Source organism: Dioscorea cayenensis, chromosome 19, assembly GCF_009730915.1.
Source record: "Dioscorea cayenensis subsp. rotundata cultivar TDr96_F1 chromosome 19, TDr96_F1_v2_PseudoChromosome.rev07_lg8_w22 25.fasta, whole genome shotgun sequence".
NCBI classification, from domain to species: domain Eukaryota; kingdom Viridiplantae; phylum Streptophyta; class Magnoliopsida; order Dioscoreales; family Dioscoreaceae; genus Dioscorea; species Dioscorea cayenensis.
The window spans coordinates 30,138,404-30,157,352 of NC_052489.1; the positions used below are offsets into that span (position 1 = coordinate 30,138,404).

Genomic DNA, 18,949 nt, shown 5'->3' on the forward strand with positions numbered 1-18,949 from the left:
CTTTTTTTGTTTTTTGTTAACATTTTTTTTTTTTTTATTCTTGAGAAGATGGTTTTGTGGCATGAATTCACAGCCACAAACTTCAAAACCATTTGCTCTTTTTCCTGTTGTTTTATATCAACATGTTTATCCAAAATCACAATCCAAACATTCCGTACACCGAATCGATATGCTTTTTTTCAGTCTTGATGATGATGATCCATGCATGTTGCAGGCTGGTTCCATACAGATTCCAAATGAAAAAAAAAGAAACCGATAATAATAATAAGCTATACACATTAGAAAGTGCAGGAAAAGCACCGAATCGAATCGATGAAATATATATATATATATATATGCATTGAGATCAACTAAAACTTTCATGTACAGCTCTTGGTGAAGATCAAAAGCCAAGTTTCAAAAATTAAAAAGTTCAACAATTTATATTTTTCACTGCAATTTTCATTCATGGTCCAATTTCCCATTAATTCTTCACATCTGTCCAAATATGTATATTTCATATTTTAGCCCACTTGATACTTACCATAGAAACACATCAAACATAGATAAGTTGGAAGCCAAAAGAAACTCCTATCCTTTTAATTTTTATACAGTGGATAAACAAAGAGTATTCATTAAAAGGGATCCATATCTTATCCAAACATGACAGGAAGGATGGTGATGTATATGTGCACCATCACAAACATATTCCCAATTGGCTAAAATCCTCAGCTAAATCTCAGACATGCATACATATATAAAATACAAGCATAATCTAAAGTCCCTTTCAAGCCAATAATCAGTGCAGAGATATTAAATTAAGCTTCTTTTGAAAGTGTATAAATAAGTGACACCCTTCAAGTCTCATGTTCATCAAGCATTTGCAAAATATATATTTCAAGTCAGGATGGATAGAGTTAAAAGGTTAGCTTCACAGAAAGCTGTGGTGATATTTAGCAAGAGTTCATGTTGCATGTGCCACACTGTGAAGTCACTCTTGGCCGATCTCGGTGTTAACCCTGCTGTTTATGAGCTTGATGAGGATCCCAAAGTCCGAGAAATGGAGAAAGCTCTTGTTAAACTCATCGGCAGGAGTCCTCCGGTCCCGGCCGTCTTTATTGGAGGGAAGCCCATTGGAGCTACTGATAAGATCATGGCTCTCCATCTTAGTGGCAATTTAGTTCCACTGCTCAGGGATGCTGGTGCTATATGGCTGTAGCCACTAATTAAGTTAAGAATATATATATATATATATATATATGTGATAACATGTGTTTTCATGCATGCTTTATCTTTATATTAATTAATAAGCTTAGTTTTAGTTCATATATATATATTTATATATTATCGGCAAATAAGTAGAGAGAGCTTGATGTTTTGTTGGCTTTTTAATTCCGTTATTAAGTGTATTAGCGATATTTTCATGAAATAAAAGTTTGATCATCATGATCATGATCATTATCATCTTCTTGTTCTTGTTCTTGTTGTTGTTCTCGTTGTTATTCTGTGATATATATTTGATGTGATTAAAACTGAAAGGAGGAAACAAAAGGAATTGGGTCCTTTATATCCAAATGAATGCATGGTGAGATCCAACGTCAGCAAATTCAAATGGAGGAAATTTCTCAGCCATGCATGTACAAAGCTGTACTTTGGAACATTTTTGCATCCTCTCTCTCTCTTTCTCTTTCTCTTTCTCTTCTTCTTTCTCTCTCAATTTATGTATTTCCATTGTCACAATAGCGCATATATTCCCTTCTTATCCAATATTATAAGGAGACACATATCTACTTCTTATCAGGTCCTCACCATTCTCCCTCCACTCTAACCCTGCTTTAATATTTTGGCCCACTGCATTAGTGTGCTTGTCAAGCCTATATGACTCTTCTCATATATACATACATACATATATATATATATATATATATAAGATCAATATATATATACATATACATATATATATGAGTGTATGTAATATGTGTGATGTTCTTCGATTCATTTTGTTTTTATTTTTAAAATGAGGAATTTGAATGGTGTGCATGTATATATTGATAATTGTATAGGTATGTAATTACATGAGGTTCAGATTCATAGGCTAGAAAACTAGCTAGGAGGGAATGAAAAGAAGAATATGAAGAGAATAAGGTGAGAAAGCTTGAGTGATCCAAAGAGAACTCTTCTCTTGATTCCTCTTCCTAATTTTCCATTTGTTTCTTCAATCAAACCTCCTCCTTGGTTTTTTTCTCCCTTATTTTTATTTTTATTTTTATTTATTCATAAATTCTTTTTCTTCTGTATGAACTATATATTTAAGTAATTTATATCATCTTATAAATACAGAGTTTATATATACAATTAATATTGGCTTATACTAATTCCTCATAGACAGTGATTGAATAGAGGATAGAAAAGGGGTGCTTGGTGGTGGTTCTCAAATCTTTGTAAGGAATATTTCAAATGTTGAAAGTATTTGTTGGTTATATAAAATGAATGTTTGATAGTTTTCATACATACATACATACATACATACATACATACATATATATATATATATATATATATATATATATATCAATTTTAGTTGATTGTAAAAGCAATTTATTTTTGTATATATTTAATAACTTACTTGGCATGATTAATAATTGTGTCAAAAACTTAAATAGGAACACAGGACAATTAATTACTCGTTGATAAAAACTTATTTAATTTTACATGATAAGTGAAGAGTATAAATGTTCATGAACAGGAAATTCCTATAAATTTTGACACATTCACTATATACCACAAATACAAAAATAATGGCATCATGGTCGATTAAATTTATAATTAATTTAAACATTTAAAATTTAAATTGATGTTAAAATAACAAAAAAATATATTATAAGGTGACAACACAGGTTGATCAAGAAAACAAATTATTTGGATTAATATATATATATTTATATAGAGGAACCTACTATACTAACTATAGGTGATTAATTAATTGTGTCAAAAACTTAAACAAGAAATTTCAGGCTTCCTCACATGCTGTTGGGCTATTTCATACTAGTTTAATAAATGGATTTAATGAGTTAGGATAGTTTGTACTAGTTTTTCTAAAAAAACCGAAGCTACCAAAAAAATTTTAAAAGGAAAGCTGCAGTTGCGAGCACAAATCTTCAAGCCAATAAAAGCAATCGTAGCTTTGTGAAAAGAAAGAAAGCTGAGGGTTTAGACGGCTGAAAGTAGTTAAAGAGTCTGTAAGAGTGTTTGAATGATTATAGTCAATAATTTTTAGAGAAAGATTGGGGAAGCGATTGAGACGGTCTTGCATCAGTTTAATAAATGGATTTATTGAGTTAGGATAGTTTGTTATGTTTTGGGTTATTAGAATGGATAAGCGAATAATTATTTGCTCATTTCTCTCTCTCTCAATCTCCCTCAAACCTCCTCTCTTTATCTCCTCTTCTTTATCTTGTTTCTTCCATTTTTTATGAATAAAAACAATACTTGAACATGGATATACAGTATATGTACAATATGAGAATAGTATAAAAATCCCAGATGAACAGTATAGTGAACAGTACTGTTGGGGGAGAGATTTGAACTCATGATCTCCCCCTTACACTTTGATGTCATACCATTGGGCTATCCAATGGTTGACATATCTAACTATTATAAACATAATAAAATATATTTACATGTTCATTCTTTGGGTGTATTATAACAGCTTGAGGATTTAATCGAAGATGATCACTCCACTAATCTCTAAATGCACTTTTTTTTTCTTATTTTGTCTGTTAAATAATTGGTATTATTTCTCCGCATCTATCTTGACGTACTTAATTTATGTGGTTTTATTTAATTTTGTGTGATAATTAAGGGTATAAATGTTCATGAATAATAAATTTCTATGAGTATTGAAAACTTCATTACATACCCCGAATATAAAATAATGGCATCATGGTAGTTTTTTCCAAAAAAAAAAACTATAATTAATTAAACTTTTAAATTTTAAAATAATATCATTTCAAATGCATAGTATATTTAAATTTCAGCAAATTATACATACCATATTGAATGCGTAATTGAATTTAACATTGTCATGGCATGAATATGTTTGCTTAATTATTAAATACAAAACACACAAATATATTAAATCAATATTCATTATGTCATGTTTAATTATCCATGTCACAATTTTGCAAATTTTAGGTAAATGCTATTAATTATAATATTCACCCGAATTTTTATATAATTTTGTTTAAATTGACATTTTCCCCAACCATACTGTCCATACATATAAAATTATAACAAAAGTGGCATTAAATAAAAAACAAGGTGAATGGTATATAACACAAAGGTGATAAAAAAAATTATTTATGATATTATTTCAAAATTTCAAAATTTCAAAATAAAAAATCACGACTATGCATAGAGAGAAACAAAATCAAAATAAAATAAATAATAAGATAAAAAAATATAAATAAATATAAATAAATTAAGTAGATTACGTAGAAGATACAAAAGTCCAAATTTCAAATGAACAAATTTAAACTCGAAAAAAATCCTTTTTTAATTATCGTAGAATGAGAAGTAAAGGGATTGATCAATACCAACTCTGATCAAAATTATTGATAGTTGTATGTCAGATGTTGTGCCCCTACTTATAAAATAGTTGTATGTCAGATGTTGTGCCCCTATTTATAAATAGTGGAGTTTAATACTACAGTTTTCACCGCTCATGAGTTATCACCCATGTTCTCATTTTACATGGTAAATAAAAAACTCAGTGCTAAAAGACCAACAGACTCTTAGTTTAAAAAAAAATTAAATTAAATTATAAATTAAATCCAACAATGAAATTTTTTTAAATAAAATATTATACTAATAAATCTCTTAAAAATTTCTGAAATATCTTCATCGCCCAATTTTTCCCCCCGAATCTCAAAGCAAAGACTTACTATAAAAGAAAAGCCAAGAAAAAGACAAAACAGCGCAACCACCTCAAACATTTGGCGCGCTATTTTCGCGTGTTTGTGCACACGTGTGCTGGGCACGTGTGCGCATTCGAAGCCCCCTCTTCGTTTTTATATCACCGACTTGCATTCTTTCTTCTTCTGTTTTCCATTTCATCACTCTCTCTCTCTCTTTTGCTCTCTCTTGCTCTCTCTTGCTCTCTTGCTCTGGTTTTTTGGTTTTTGGGTTTGAAATCTAGGATTCATGGAGAAACCCTCGGAATCGGGGGTCACATTCTCGTTTGAGGACCCATCTGATGGCTCCGGTGGTGGTTCGGATGAGGAAAGGCCGGAGGAGGTGGAGGCTGATGACGCGGCGGAACTTGAGGCTGTGACCAGGAACGCAGACCCTGAAGAGGTTGAGGTTGATGAGGAGGACTCTCAGTCTAGCGAGGACGATGATGAGGTTGGTTTCTGGAGAGTTCGTGGGTCTTTTATTTTTCTTTTATGTTTTTGTTTTGGAGTTATTGAATTTTGGGTTTTGGTTGTGTTACTGATATTCTTTGATGTGGTTTGATTGATAGGGTTTGGGAGTGTTTCTGTTTCTTGTGTGTGGTTTTTGGAGTCGTGCAAAAATTTAGTTCATTTTTTTGAGCTTGTGATGATTTTCGTGCTGATCGGTGCTGGGTTATTCACTTGGTTGGAGAATTCGGTGTGTTTTTTATTTTGCTTCAGTTGAAAACTCTAGGGTTTTTATTTTCTTTTCGGAGTGTTGGTCTTTGTTGTTGGAGTGGATCATGTGGATGGTACACACTTCAAGTAGTTCACAAAACCGCAGGGTTTTGCATGTATGCAAATGCGGCAAGAAATTGCTTGAATGATTAGTAATAATCAGATGGAGAGAAGCTAATGCTCCTTACCTTTTATATTAACAGTTATATTCTAAACAACTATGTTATATTTAATTTTTTCTATTAAGTATGTGCCAAGTGTGTCTTTTCAATGGACAAGAGTCACAAGACACGAAGTTTATCTCAAAGATGGTCTGCTTATTTAGTCCTATCATCTTGGCAGGCATTGGAGGAATCATCAAACTCAGAAATTGCGAAGAGGGAGAAAGCCAGACTCAAAGAAATCCAGAAGCTGAAAAAGCAAAAAATTCAAGAGATTTTGGTTGCACAGAATTCTGCAATTGACGCTGACATGGTATCCATATTTTATTGATGAACTGCAGCTCAAAGAGTTCTAACATATATTTGCATTTCATTTAGCATGCATGCCTTGTGAATGTGGTATAACGGATGTTTTCCTAAAGTTACCTATAGTTCATTTTCCATTTATTTATATGAAAGACATTGCATCTTTTGAGGATTCTTGTATGCTTCAGTCAGGTGTGCATACATGAGCTTGTGGACCTGCTAGGTAAATGTGGAACTAACCTGTAATTGATTTATTTCCAGAACAAGAAGGGGAAGGGCCGATTGAAGTATATCTTGCAACAAGCTGAAATTTTTGCTCATTTTGCCAGTGGAAGCCAAACTGCATCTGGGAAGAAGCCCAGAGGAAGGTAAATTAATGCATGAGCTGAGTGTATGTCATACAAGAAGGTGTTGGAGATGACTGATAACATGATCTTTTACCTTATATTCATTTTAGTTCTCTTCAGTTTTCAATAGTTCATATGTATTATAGCCTCTCAATATCATCCCTATCGATTTGGTCATGCGTGATTCTCTTTTTGTAGGAAGGGGTGTGTTTGAAGAGAGCTTAATACATGACCTCAACATAATGTGTAACAATATTTTGTGCTCTTGTGCTTTTGTTTCTGGCTAGCTGTCATAGTTTTTTAATGAGCTTGGTTTAAATTAATTCTTAACCGGTCCGATGTTGTTGTGGTACTTTGCTTGTCCCTAACCCATATTTTGAGCAATTTCCCAAAATTGTCATTTGCTTATTTATCAATACATGTGTTTTCTGTTATAATAAATTTGTTTCTTTAAGTAGTTATAGTATATTTTTATTGCCAGCTTTCATTTTGTAGGGGCCGCCATGCCTCAAAACTAACTGAGGAGGAGGAAGATGAAGAGTGCCTTAAGGAGGAGGAAGGTGGCTTTTCTGTTGGAGGAGGAACTTGGCTGGTGTCCCAACCAACATGTAGGCTTTCTGTTCTATGTTGCTTTTCTTGTTTGTTTATTGGTTCTTACATATACATCTTTCCTTCATGCACATTGTGAACATGTTGTTCTTGATGCAACAATTTGCATTTCCATGATTTTCCGTGTAAATCTTTAGTCTGTGAATGCTTGTTGATTGCTCATGCCTTTTGTGTCTCTTGTTGGTCTAAATTCACTATAGTTACTTTATATAATCTGAGATCTCAATCTTCTCTTTTGGATAGTGCTTCTTATTGCTGCTGTATGTGCTAGAAAACAAATTTAATGCGTCTCTGGTTCATGTATGCTTATATACTATTTAATTCGGGTATCTTTTTAATGGTCCATATCACTGTAGAACTTTTACAGATTTCTCATTTTAGATGTTTGCTGTTGCAGGCATACAGGGAAAATTGAGGGATTATCAGTTGGCTGGATTAAACTGGCTGATACGTTTGTATGAAAATGGCATCAATGGGATTCTTGCTGATGAGATGGTAAGCTTTGTGTTTCCATACATCTCTTATCTTTTTCACTTTCATTGTGATTGCAAAATGCTGTTTATGTGTCACGTTGCTTATTTTAATTTTAATTTTTTGTGCTGATTAATAATCCAATTGTTTGATGTGTTCATTCTCTCTCTGTTTTAATGGCTATTTTCTTGCACAGGGTCTTGGTAAAACACTTCAAACGATCTCTTTACTAGGCTATTTACATGAATTCAGAGGAATTTCTGGTCCCCACATGGTGGTTGCGCCAAAATCTACTATTGGCAATTGGATGAGGGAAATTCGGCGATTCTGTCCTGTGTTACGTGCTGTAAAGTTTCTAGGGAATCCTGATGAAAGGGTCAGAAGAGACTAATTTTTTTGTGCTATCTCAAAGCTTTCTTGAGTGTTGAGTCTATTTTTATGCTTATCCTCCTTTTTATCTTCGGTGCAGAACCATATAAGGGAAAGTTTGTTAGTGGCTGGGAAATTTGATGTGTGTGTGACTAGCTTTGAAATGGCTATTAAAGAGAGAACCACCTTAAGACGCTTTAGTTGGCGCTATGTTATTATTGACGAGGCCCATCGGATAAAAAATGAAAATTCTCTCCTCTCAAAAACAATGAGACTCTATCGTGCAAACTATCGTCTTCTTATTACTGGCACACCTCTCCAGGTAGGCTCTTTATGACTCTATCACTCAACTAGAGATTTTTTTGGTCAGTATTTCCTTACAATTCCTCTTCTGCAGAATAATCTCCATGAGCTGTGGTCACTTCTGAACTTTTTACTGCCGGAAATTTTTAGTTCAGCTGAAAGTTTTGATGAATGGTTCCAAATATCAGGTGAAAATGATCAGCAAGAGGTTGTCCAACAGCTTCATAAGGTGATCTTGAGAACTTTGTATGCAAAGAAAATTTCTGGACTGATTATTAATCATGCCTTTTAATATACCTTTAAGGTACTTCGGCCATTTCTTCTTCGAAGGCTGAAATCTGATGTTGAAAAAGGCTTACCACCAAAGAAGGAAACAATTCTTAAAGTAGGGATGTCCCAGTTGCAGAAACAGTATTATCGGGCTCTGCTTCAGAAAGATTTGGAGGTGATTAATGCTGGTGGTGAACGCAAATGTCTTCTCAATATAGCCATGCAGTTACGTAAATGCTGTAATCATCCATATTTGTTCGAAGGTGCAGAACCTGGCCCTCCTTACACCAGTGGAGAACATCTAATTACAACTGCAGGTAAGTCTGAATTTATGTTCCCTTTTTTACATTGGTTTTTCTTGTATCCATATGCTGATTGCAATGTTCTTTTGCAGGTAAAATGGTACTTCTTGATAAACTTCTCCCCAAGCTAAAAGAGCGGGACTCCAGAGTTCTAATATTTTCACAGGTCTGTACGATATCTTTTAGCATAGTTTCTTCTTCAAGTATTAGATAACCCATGGCTGCCTGAGCCCAAAAATTGTTAGCATGAGACATGGAGACATTTTACCTATAAGCATAAAAGTATGGAGTGATGTTCCATGTTGATCCAGCTCTAAATTGCACTCGCCTCCCCTATTAAAGGGGACTTAATAGTTAAATCTACCCAAAATCTGTCATTTCAATAAATCCTGTTTCCTCTGCTACACTCATTCTCTGGCTGCTATTATGCTTTCAAAGTTTAGTTCATTTTCTGCACATAATATCACCAAACAAGTAGCCAATGTTGTATATAGGGCCCCTTCCATTATGCCGTACAAAAGGCATGTTTTCTTCATTGGTCATATTGTTCTTAATTAAAGAGATTTCCATTGGCTCCAACTCTTTTCACATCAATCAAATAAAATTTATGGGTACCTTTTCTGTTTGTGTATATAAGTTCTGGACAAACAGAATCCTTTCGGGTTCTTCGTTCAAGTATCTCATTTTATTGGCTACTATTTATTGCTTACTTGAATTCCTTCTGGCAAATAAGATGATTAGCCTGCTTGACTTATTGGACCACTAAAATAGTCTTATGAATTGGGTTCCAATTGGCATTCCAAGTGCCTCTTCTTTTTTCCCTCCCTTTGCTACTACCAATATCTGGAATTCTTTTCTGTATTTCAGATGACAAGACTGTTGGATATCTTGGAAGACTACTTGATGTTTCGAGGATACCTGTATTGCCGCATTGATGGGAACACAGATGGGGAAGATCGGGACACCTCCATTGAGGCCTTCAATCAGCCAGGGAGTGATAAGTTCATTTTCTTACTTTCTACCAGAGCTGGTGGGCTAGGGATAAATCTTGCTTCTGCAGACGTTGTCATTCTCTATGACAGTGATTGGTACCATTTCTCTGAACTTTGAAGTTTGGAATTGCTATTTCTCCATCATTTTTGAACCGCATCTTTTTGCTTATATTATAGGAACCCACAAGTTGATCTGCAAGCACAGGATCGTGCGCACAGGATTGGCCAAAAGAAAGAAGTTCAAGTCTTCCGATTTTGCACTGAGGTTTAGCTTTGTGTTATTGTTATCATTACAGCTTGGACATGGAGAAACTCAATTATTCTTGAAAACTTGCAGTACACAATCGAGGAAAAAGTGATTGAGAGTGCCTATAAGAAGCTTGCGCTAGATGCACTGGTGATTCAACAAGGTCAATTATCAGAGCATAAAAGTAAACATCTTATCTCCAGAGGCATCTCTACTTTTATAATAGCTATTTTTTTCCAAAATATAAATTCTCTCCGTTTCGCTCCTGGTGCAGCTGTTAATAAGGATGAATTGTTACAAATGGTGAAATTTGGTGCTGAAATGGTTTTTAGTTCTAAGGACAGTACAATAACAGATGAGGACATTGACCGAATCATAGCTAAAGGAGAAGAAGCTACTGCAGAACTTGACGCAAAAATGATGAAATTTACTGAAGATGCCATTAAATTTAAAATGGATGACAGTATGTAGATCATGTATTTCATCTCATCTACTCAACTGTTCAATGAATTTATTTTACTTTTTTTTTTTTTTCTGTTCAGCTGGTGAATTGTACGACTTTGACGATGAGAAGGTATTCTTATAACCTTAGCCTTTAGTCTTTTGAGTGCCAATTGCTATTTGCAAGTGATCCATTTCTAACATAATCATAATCTTGCTTTCTGAAGGATGAAAGCAGTTTCGATTTTAAAAAAGTTGTTTGTGAGAACTGGGTTGAACCACCCAAAAGGGAAAGGAGACGCTAGTAAGACCTTGACATTTTATTTAGATGTGCTTCATGCAATTCTCCTCTATGGTATGTTTATTTATTTTTTAATTTATGCCTTCTTCATATAGTTATTTGGAGACTGATTACTACAGCGAAACTGTGAAACAAGTAGGCTCATCAAAAACAAAGGAACGCAAAATGCCTCGCATGCCTCAGATGTGAGATGCTTGCCTCTTTTTATTATATAATCCTACAAATTATGAAGAGGAAATATTTAAATTTTCCAATAACTATTATCTTTTATCTCACAGTTCATCAAACAACTTGTTTTTTTCTTTTGCTTTTTCAGGCATGATTTCCAGTTTTTTAACACTCAAAGACTAAGTGAGTTATTTAAAAAGGAAGTAAGCTGTCATCTGGTATGCTGACCTGAAAATCTGTGTTTCTCTCTTATCTACTTTAGTTTTTCTTTCTTTTCCAATGTAGAAACTGAATTGGTTGGTTATTTCCCCTGGAAGAAAAAAAAAATGTGTGTATATTTATATATATATTCTTTTCTGTCCATACATATGGAATTCTTACCATGCTTGCACTTATTTTCTGATTTGGTGACTTGGTTTTAGGCAAACATGCAAGTCTTTTGTCTAATCTGAAATCATGAGAATGCATGTAAGACCCTTAATTGAACCTCTAAGTCTCTATCCATCATCAAGACTTAGAATTAAGTGTCAGAATCTCAGACTTGTACACTCCTAAGGAAGTTCATTGCTAAAAATGCCAAAAAGTTTTGTTCTCTTTAATCCTTGATAAAAGTATTAAATCCTTTTGAAAAAATGCACTAGAAGGCCAAACGATGTTACCCAGTAGATTTGAAATTATTTCCATTGAATCATCAGGATCATACTGTTATGCATTGAGACTCATTTCTAGGAAAATGTATTCCTTAATTCTTATTTAGTTGTTACAGCACATTTGCAATCCTCTGCGGGCACTTAAATCATAACACTGTTAGTTGTTTTAGTTCTTCTAAGATCTATTGTCTGCAAATCTTCTTTTCTCAGGGAACCTATCAACGTAAGGATGCATCTGATGGTGATGAATCTGGAGGTACTTTACTTTCTTAGTTGTCTATAGGGTTTAATCACTTATGATGATAATAATAGTAATAATTGATTTCGTCATTCAGATTTGGTGCATTCATTGACTGTGGAGGAACAGAAAGAAAAGGAACAGTTGTTGCAAGAGGTGATAATGGATTAATGTTTAGGAGTGGTATCAAGTGTTTAGTAGTAGTGCTTTGTAATCTTAACCAACAATTTTCAGGGTTTTCCAACTTGGACAAGGAGAGACTTTAATGCATTTGTTCGAGCATGTGAACAATATGGCCGGAATGACATAAAAAATATCTGTTCTGAAATGGAGAATAGAACAGAAGAGGAGATCGAAAGATATGCTAAAGTTTTTAAAGAAAGATACAAGGAACTGAATGGTGTGTCATGAATATGGTTTTCTAGTAAAGTTACTAAATGCTAGATATATCCTTTGCTTCAGTGCTTGATTTATATGACTGTTCTCTTAATAACTATGAAACTATATTTGGCTACTGATTTATTTCCATGTTTTGTTATCTTTTGTTGATTGGCTATGTGTAGATTATGATCGGATAATTAAAACAATTGAAAAAGGAGAGGCGAGAATAGCTAGAAGGGATGAGATAATGCAAGCAATTGGGCAAAAGATGGCTCGTTACCAGGATCCATGGTCAGAATTAAAGATTCAGTATGGCCAAAACAAAGGGAAGCTGTACAGTGAAGAATGTGACCGTTTCATGGTGGGTCATTTTAAATCTTCCTTATTTAGTTCTCAATTATTTATTTGTCTGAAATAATTATTATTACTTATAGTCTAATATGTCTTCTTTCCAGTTATGTATGATTTCTGAACTTGGTTATGGCAACTGGGATGAACTAAAATATGCTTTACGTGAATCTCCCTTATTTCGGTTTGACTGGTATGCAAAATCCCGTACACCTCAAGAGCTGTCTAAGCGCTGTGATACACTTATTCGTTTGATTGAGAAAGAAAATCAAGAAGAAGATGAACAGGATAGAGGAGCTGGGAATGATAAGAACAATGTCAAAGTTGAGTACCTTTCTTAATATCTTTGCCTGTATTGTATTTGCTTGTTAAAGATGTTGTCTAATTTATTTAGGATCATGTATGGTCTAACATTTGGTTATATATATTGGATTTACTTCTGGAGGAATATATTAATATATCCACCAATGTCAGATGCTCACACCAACTTATCAGTTATTGTAGGTTGTAGAGCTAGGATTTAAGCTCGAGCTAAGGAATTGCAGATGAAGTAAAGTATATTAATGGGAAAAAAACAGTGAAATGCTAGATCTAATTAAGTAGGTTGTTACTATATATCTGCTGGTTGCATTTAATGATATTGTAATGCTGGATCTAATTTAGTAGGTTGTTATCATATATCTGCTGGTTGAATTTAATGATTTTGTATTTACTTCTGCTTGAAAATATTTTTATATGCACCTGCACCTGTTTTATATGCACACACTTATGAACAAGTTCTTGTGGGTTTTACTGCTAGTTTTTTTAACTTTACATTATGAATTACTATCTAAGGTATTAAAAAAAAAAAATCAAAGAAAAGCACAGAAATGTTTCATTAGAATAATTAGGTTGATTTATAATTCAATTGGTGCATTGTTTCATTTAATGATAGACATAGATGTTATATTAGGGGCAATATTATAAACAGATCTATTTTAGTGAAAGTAGCATGATGAATGAGTGATAGGTGTCTCTTTCAATCTTCAAATTGTTTGCATTAAATTGATATTTGCCTCAAATCTGTAGGCTTTGAACAAATGATCACAGCTAGCTGATCTGTATGCATGTTTCTACTGCTAGTATTTCTTACTGTACCATATTTTCATTTAGATTGTAGTGAACAAGAGACCATACTGAGGCTCTTAATTTGATGAAACAACAAGAAAGTGAGACAATATTTATAGCGCAGTTATTTCAAGCAATTTCTTTTTCAGGGCATGAGATTCATGGTTTGGGCCGTTTGGCACACAATGCCAACTTAAACTAATTATGTTAGTCAAAATATTTATTTAAAAAAAAATAGAATTTATCTTGCGGAACTAGAACTTAATGAGTTAATTATATGATATCAGTGAGCCCTAAAAGAATAATATCTTGGCTTGTGGAATTAAAGAAATATGACTGCTAATGCTTATGTGCAAGATTAGATTGCATGCATTTATGTGATTTAAAAGTGAATACCCCATAGACTGCTTTGCTTGTGGCTTATTGTTGCAACAATGATGCATTTAATTAAAATCCACATCTAGATTAGATTGTTTGCATTAATGTGATTTAAAAGTGGATACCCCATTGACTTCTTTGCTTGTGGATTATTGTTGCAACAAAAATGCATTTTATTAAAATCCACATCTATTTTAGGTTTTAAAGTGAGACCTAATGTTTCGAATTAAAAAGCTTACTGTGATGAGTTGATTAGTGTACAACAAACATTAATTCAATGACCACAACTTAAATAAATATTTGTGAAATGTTTTTCTTTGGGAAACATTATTTGTTTCAATTTCGCAATTATCATCTGTCCATTGAAGAACTCGTAAGTGTTGGTAGAACACTTGCTTCCCAAGTGGGACTTCATGGTTAATGTGTTATGTGCATCCAATTTTTTTTTTAAATGGTTCTCCCTCAATTTGTTTTTTCACAATGTGACTATGACGTTAAGTTTGTAATAATCACTGGAATCTATAAGCTAAACAATACAGTTCCAATCTTTCCAAAAAGGGGTTTTGACATTATGGTTTTGGCTTCATGACGGTATTTCGAGCAACGAATGTTGTCGGCACATTGCATTTGTGAACCATCCTTAACAACTATTAGATGATATAATTTACATAGGTTGATAGCACTTAAGAGTGATAGGTATCCCATTTGTGAGCCATGAGAGAAATATTAAGCCTTCTCAATATTTCAGACCTGTTTGTGAACCAGGTTACAGTAATTATCTCCAATCTCCATACGCGGTGTGGACAAGCTTTCCATGGCAAACAATTTGCATTTCTTTTATTTGATATGTGCCGACCCATGCTTCTTTGCAGTGATTTATTACTTTGTCAAACCTCTTTCTTCTTGTTTATGTCCACCTCTTCTAATATTAAGCATCATGTTGTTCATAGCCTTGTCTACAATTGTTTTGGATAAGTAAGTCTTAATTGCATTATGTAATATGTGGTTTACTTTTTTCTGGCAGAAACTTCTAATAATTCATCTATTGCTCTATTTAATTCCTTTTTAGACAAGATATATATATATATATATATATATACATATAGATGATAACTTGCCCAACGTGGTTGTCATGTTCAAACCTGGCGGCGGTTGTTTATTACAACAGTATCATGTCATGTTCATTTTTCACGCTGACGTTACTTTGTCAGAACTCTTATTTGTCGTTTGCGCCGGTGTCTTCTCATTAGAAACATTTAACTATAGTAAGTATCATATCATTGGTGACATTAACTATGTTTTTGGTATTTTTGTATATGCTGCTTTTAGCTTGTCAGAACTCTTATTTGTCGTTTACGCCTCTGCCTTTCTGATATGAAGTATCATCTTGTTGTAACACTAACTATATTTGTATTTGGTATTTTGTTTATGCTGCTTTTAGCTTGTCAGAACACTTATTTGTCGTTTACGCCTCTGCCTTTCTGATATGAAGTATCATCTTGTTGTAAACACTAACTATATTTGTATTTGGTATTTTGTTTATGCCTATGTTATTTTGTCCGAACACTTATTTGTCGTTTACACCTGTGTCTTTCTGATATTAAGTATCATCTTGTTGTAAACAATAATTATATTTATATTTGGTGAATAAGTCTTTGTTGCACTTCACAATACATGGTTTACTGTCACTAGCAACAACTTCTAATGCTTCATATGCCATTCTATCTGATTCCTTTTTAGACAAGATATAGGTGGATGACAGTGTTGTTTTAGGCATAAGTTTAGCATTATGCAATGCTGTTGTTGGAGTGATTGTTAAAATTTAGTTTCTCCTAATTCTCTGTATGAAATGAACTGAACATTCTCTACTTTGACTGCTGGTCACATCCTTTACTATTGGCTTTCAGGATTCAATGCGAAAAAGATCAAAGTCAAAGGCATCTTCTGCGGAAGCCTCTGCAACAGCTTCTATCAGGAGGCGAAAGCAACCAACCATGGATGGTTCCCAAGGCTCAGTAAGTTTTAGTTTGCTTGAAGATTTGCATTTTCCGGCAAACTGACCTTGCAAGCATTATCCAATTAAATTATATGGGGTTTCACCTCCACTAAATACAAGGGCCTTTTGCCATCTCCCAGTCATTCCATACCTCAAGTGGAAGATGAGTTGCTGGTCTTTATGACTGGCCTCAGAAGAATCAATTGTTTGATCAATATTCATCAAGGGTTATGCCACATTGTACATAATCATCAAACATTTGATTCTCATTGAAATATACTTCGGTTTTTGTTTATGGTTGGTCATTGTCTATGTGCTTCTGATCGAAATCAATTTTGCCATGATTAAGTACAGTTGCATCTTTTCCTCTGTAAAGCTTAATGTTCAACTGATTGTAGAAATTGTGTTAGATCAAAGGACAAACTCTTTGTTAAATGAGATACATGTAGACGGATGATGTGTAGGATGGATTACCGTATTATTCAGTTCTGCCTCTTATTAGATTGCTGTCTGAAGATCTTCCCCTTAATGTGTCTGAATATGTCCTTTCTCAGTCAATTGGACTTGTTCTAGAAATAAGTTCAATTCTGTATTTGGCATTTATAATTGTTAATCATGCTCCAGCCTGCAGCAAATTTTGCTAGAGTATCAGCTCAGCATAGCTTGTGACAAACTTATATCATGATGCTTTTCTTCTAAAGAGAACATGTTTAGGATAATAAATAGAGTGAACCAATTAGTTTTTCCTTTATAAGTTCTCTATTCTATCATTCTACAGATGGGAATTGTTTTAAGAATTACAGCCAGATATTTACATTCCAACCAAGATTGCTCTAAAATACTGCTCAATTATTTTGCTTTAACTTCTAAATTTGCATACTCATTAAACTGTGTTAGGTTCATTATATAGGTATCAGTTCATACCGCACTACTTGTGTTATTAATTTGCAAACTTGGCCCTTTTGTTTTTATTAACACTTCTAGCTATTCTGTCTTTTTTAATATGAAAATTTTAAAAATTTCATTGTCTTATTTCAGGGCCGTCGGAAGAGATGATTGAATGATGTTGTACCACCCTTCCATTGTTCAATGCCATGCTTTTCATAAATTTAGAGGGTAAGTTGTCCTAGCAAGGGCACTTGATTCTGCATTTTTGTGTTCAGACAGCAGCTATTTATATTAGAACCAGATTACCTTGTGGTCTATCCTGGCATTATAGTGATAATTTGCAGTCTCTTCATCTTGGCACATGTTTTTGGGGAGCATATTTTTGTGTGTGAACTTCGTAGAACCATCTACATTTAAATGTTTCCATTTGAAACCATATTTCCTGAGGCCTATATTAACCTTTTAGCAAGGTGCTCTTTCTTCTAAAAATAAAATGTTTATGATGACCAATTGAATGAATGATTAATTTTTCTCTTTAGAAGTTCTATATTCTCATTCCATTATTTTGGTCAACTTCTAAATTTGCATCTCATTATATAGAAATTAGTTGATTTCTTTCACTACTTTAGTTATTAATTTGCAACTATGGTCATTTTGTTTTTGTTCACACTTTTAGATATTGTAATTTTTTTTTGGGATATGCAATTTTTAATAAATTTGATGTGTGTTATTTCAGGGACTTCAAAAGAGATGATCGAATGAAGTTGTACAGCCTTCCATTGTTCAATACCATGTTTTTCTTGGAAAAAAAAAAGACCAATCAAATATAAGTTGTCATAGCAAGGGCACTTAGTTCTGCATTTTTGTGTTCCTTATTATGTATGTGAAGTAGAGAGCAACTGATTTATATTAGAACTAGACTTTACAGCGATGTAATTTGCAATCAGTCCATGGTACCATTTGTTATTTGGGAGTATGTTGTTGTAGGTTTACTTCATGGGACCATCTTTAAGTATTTCCATTTGACCTGTGTTCTGTGTTAGCCTTGAAGCATTGTTAGGTGGTTGCATTGCTTGCCCTTTCACAGGAGATTGATCAATGATCACAATTATAGATTTTGTCTTAAACAGAAAAATGCTCACTAGATATTATTAATGAGTGACAAGGCACCAGGGTAGTCTAGTGGCATTGTCATGAGGTAGTGATGAACAAGGTCAATATTATTTGTTGTAACTATTATAATAGTACTGTAGTGGTATTGTAGCAGTATTACTTATCACTATTTTAGTTTTAAGTATTGTTTATGATATTGTTTAAATAAGTCCAATGGGTTCTTTATGGTAGATGTCCCATAAATGTCCTATTTTTCCCTTTAAAGATTACATATTATGAGATTTATTAGTTTGATTTAGTTCTTGTGTGCACGTGACATGATTTTTATTATCCAGTGTAACATTTGGTTAGGTTAATAAATTCTTAGATCTGTAATTGGCACATCGTCAAATGGACTGACAATCTTTAGTGGGTTGTGTTTGTCATCTTTGAAAATGTATATATTGTTAATGAGCCGGAAATGCTTCACAATTAAATAAGAGCATGATGTTTATCACTGAAGAACTTCAGGTAACCTTTGAACTCAAGATGATTCCTTTGTTTAGACTTTAATAAACCTTATTACAAGGAGTGCTCTAAACGATCTCTAAATACTACCATTACAATCTTTACTGATGCCTCATGGTGCTATAGATCTTATCATTCCGGCTTGGGTTTCATTATCATTGCTAATTTAAGTTCAATTTTGGTAGCAGATTTTATGGGAGCCATGTATGATATTCCAATTATTGTTGAATTTGTTGTCTGTCAATCTAGCCCTTCAAATCTGCACATAACCACTAAATTTATTAATTTGAAACATAATATGAGCAATTTCTCCAATTTGCACATCAAACACATCTCTTGGGAGGACAATGACATTGCTATTAAGGCCTTGACGGAGCCACCCTCTACTATTAAGGCCTTAACCGACTA

The 18,949-nt window shown here is 33.5% G+C and overlaps 2 protein-coding genes across 2 annotated transcripts; both read left to right on the forward strand.

Moving 5' to 3' along the window:
* Positions 1-843: 843 nt before the first annotated feature.
* Positions 844-1,420, forward strand: LOC120250278 (glutaredoxin-C1-like). Its single transcript, XM_039259077.1, has one exon. The coding sequence runs from the start codon at positions 887-889 to the stop codon at positions 1,196-1,198; it is 312 nt and encodes a 103-aa protein (XP_039115011.1). The 5' UTR covers positions 844-886; the 3' UTR covers positions 1,199-1,420.
* A 3,712-nt stretch (positions 1,421-5,132) lies between these two features.
* Positions 5,133-17,145, forward strand: LOC120250232 (probable chromatin-remodeling complex ATPase chain). Its single transcript, XM_039259026.1, has 25 exons — positions 5,133-5,382; positions 5,991-6,122; positions 6,377-6,483; positions 6,958-7,070; positions 7,469-7,566; positions 7,739-7,918; positions 8,012-8,233; positions 8,309-8,443; positions 8,519-8,801; positions 8,879-8,952; positions 9,654-9,874; positions 9,956-10,043; positions 10,116-10,209; positions 10,300-10,488; positions 10,568-10,599; positions 10,694-10,770; positions 10,863-10,952; positions 11,084-11,153; positions 11,796-11,841; positions 11,921-11,979; positions 12,058-12,223; positions 12,387-12,565; positions 12,660-12,875; positions 15,945-16,052; positions 17,072-17,145. The coding sequence occupies exons 1-25, from the start codon at positions 5,182-5,184 to the stop codon at positions 17,087-17,089; spliced, it is 3,198 nt and encodes a 1,065-aa protein (XP_039114960.1). The 5' UTR covers positions 5,133-5,181; the 3' UTR covers positions 17,090-17,145.
* The last annotated feature ends 1,804 nt before the right edge of the window (positions 17,146-18,949 follow it).

Coding starts and splice junctions, on each gene's coding strand:
- LOC120250278 (XM_039259077.1), top strand. CDS start 887: ATGGATAGAGTTAAAAGGTTAGCTTCACAGAAAGCTGTGGTGATATTT.
- LOC120250232 (XM_039259026.1), top strand. CDS start 5,182: ATGGAGAAACCCTCGGAATCGGGGGTCACATTCTCGTTTGAGGACCCA. Junction 5,383..5,990: donor CTAGCGAGGACGATGATGAG/GTTGGTTTCTGG, acceptor TCATCTTGGCAG/GCATTGGAGGAATCATCAAA. Junction 6,484..6,957: donor GGGAAGAAGCCCAGAGGAAG/GTAAATTAATGC, acceptor TTCATTTTGTAG/GGGCCGCCATGCCTCAAAAC.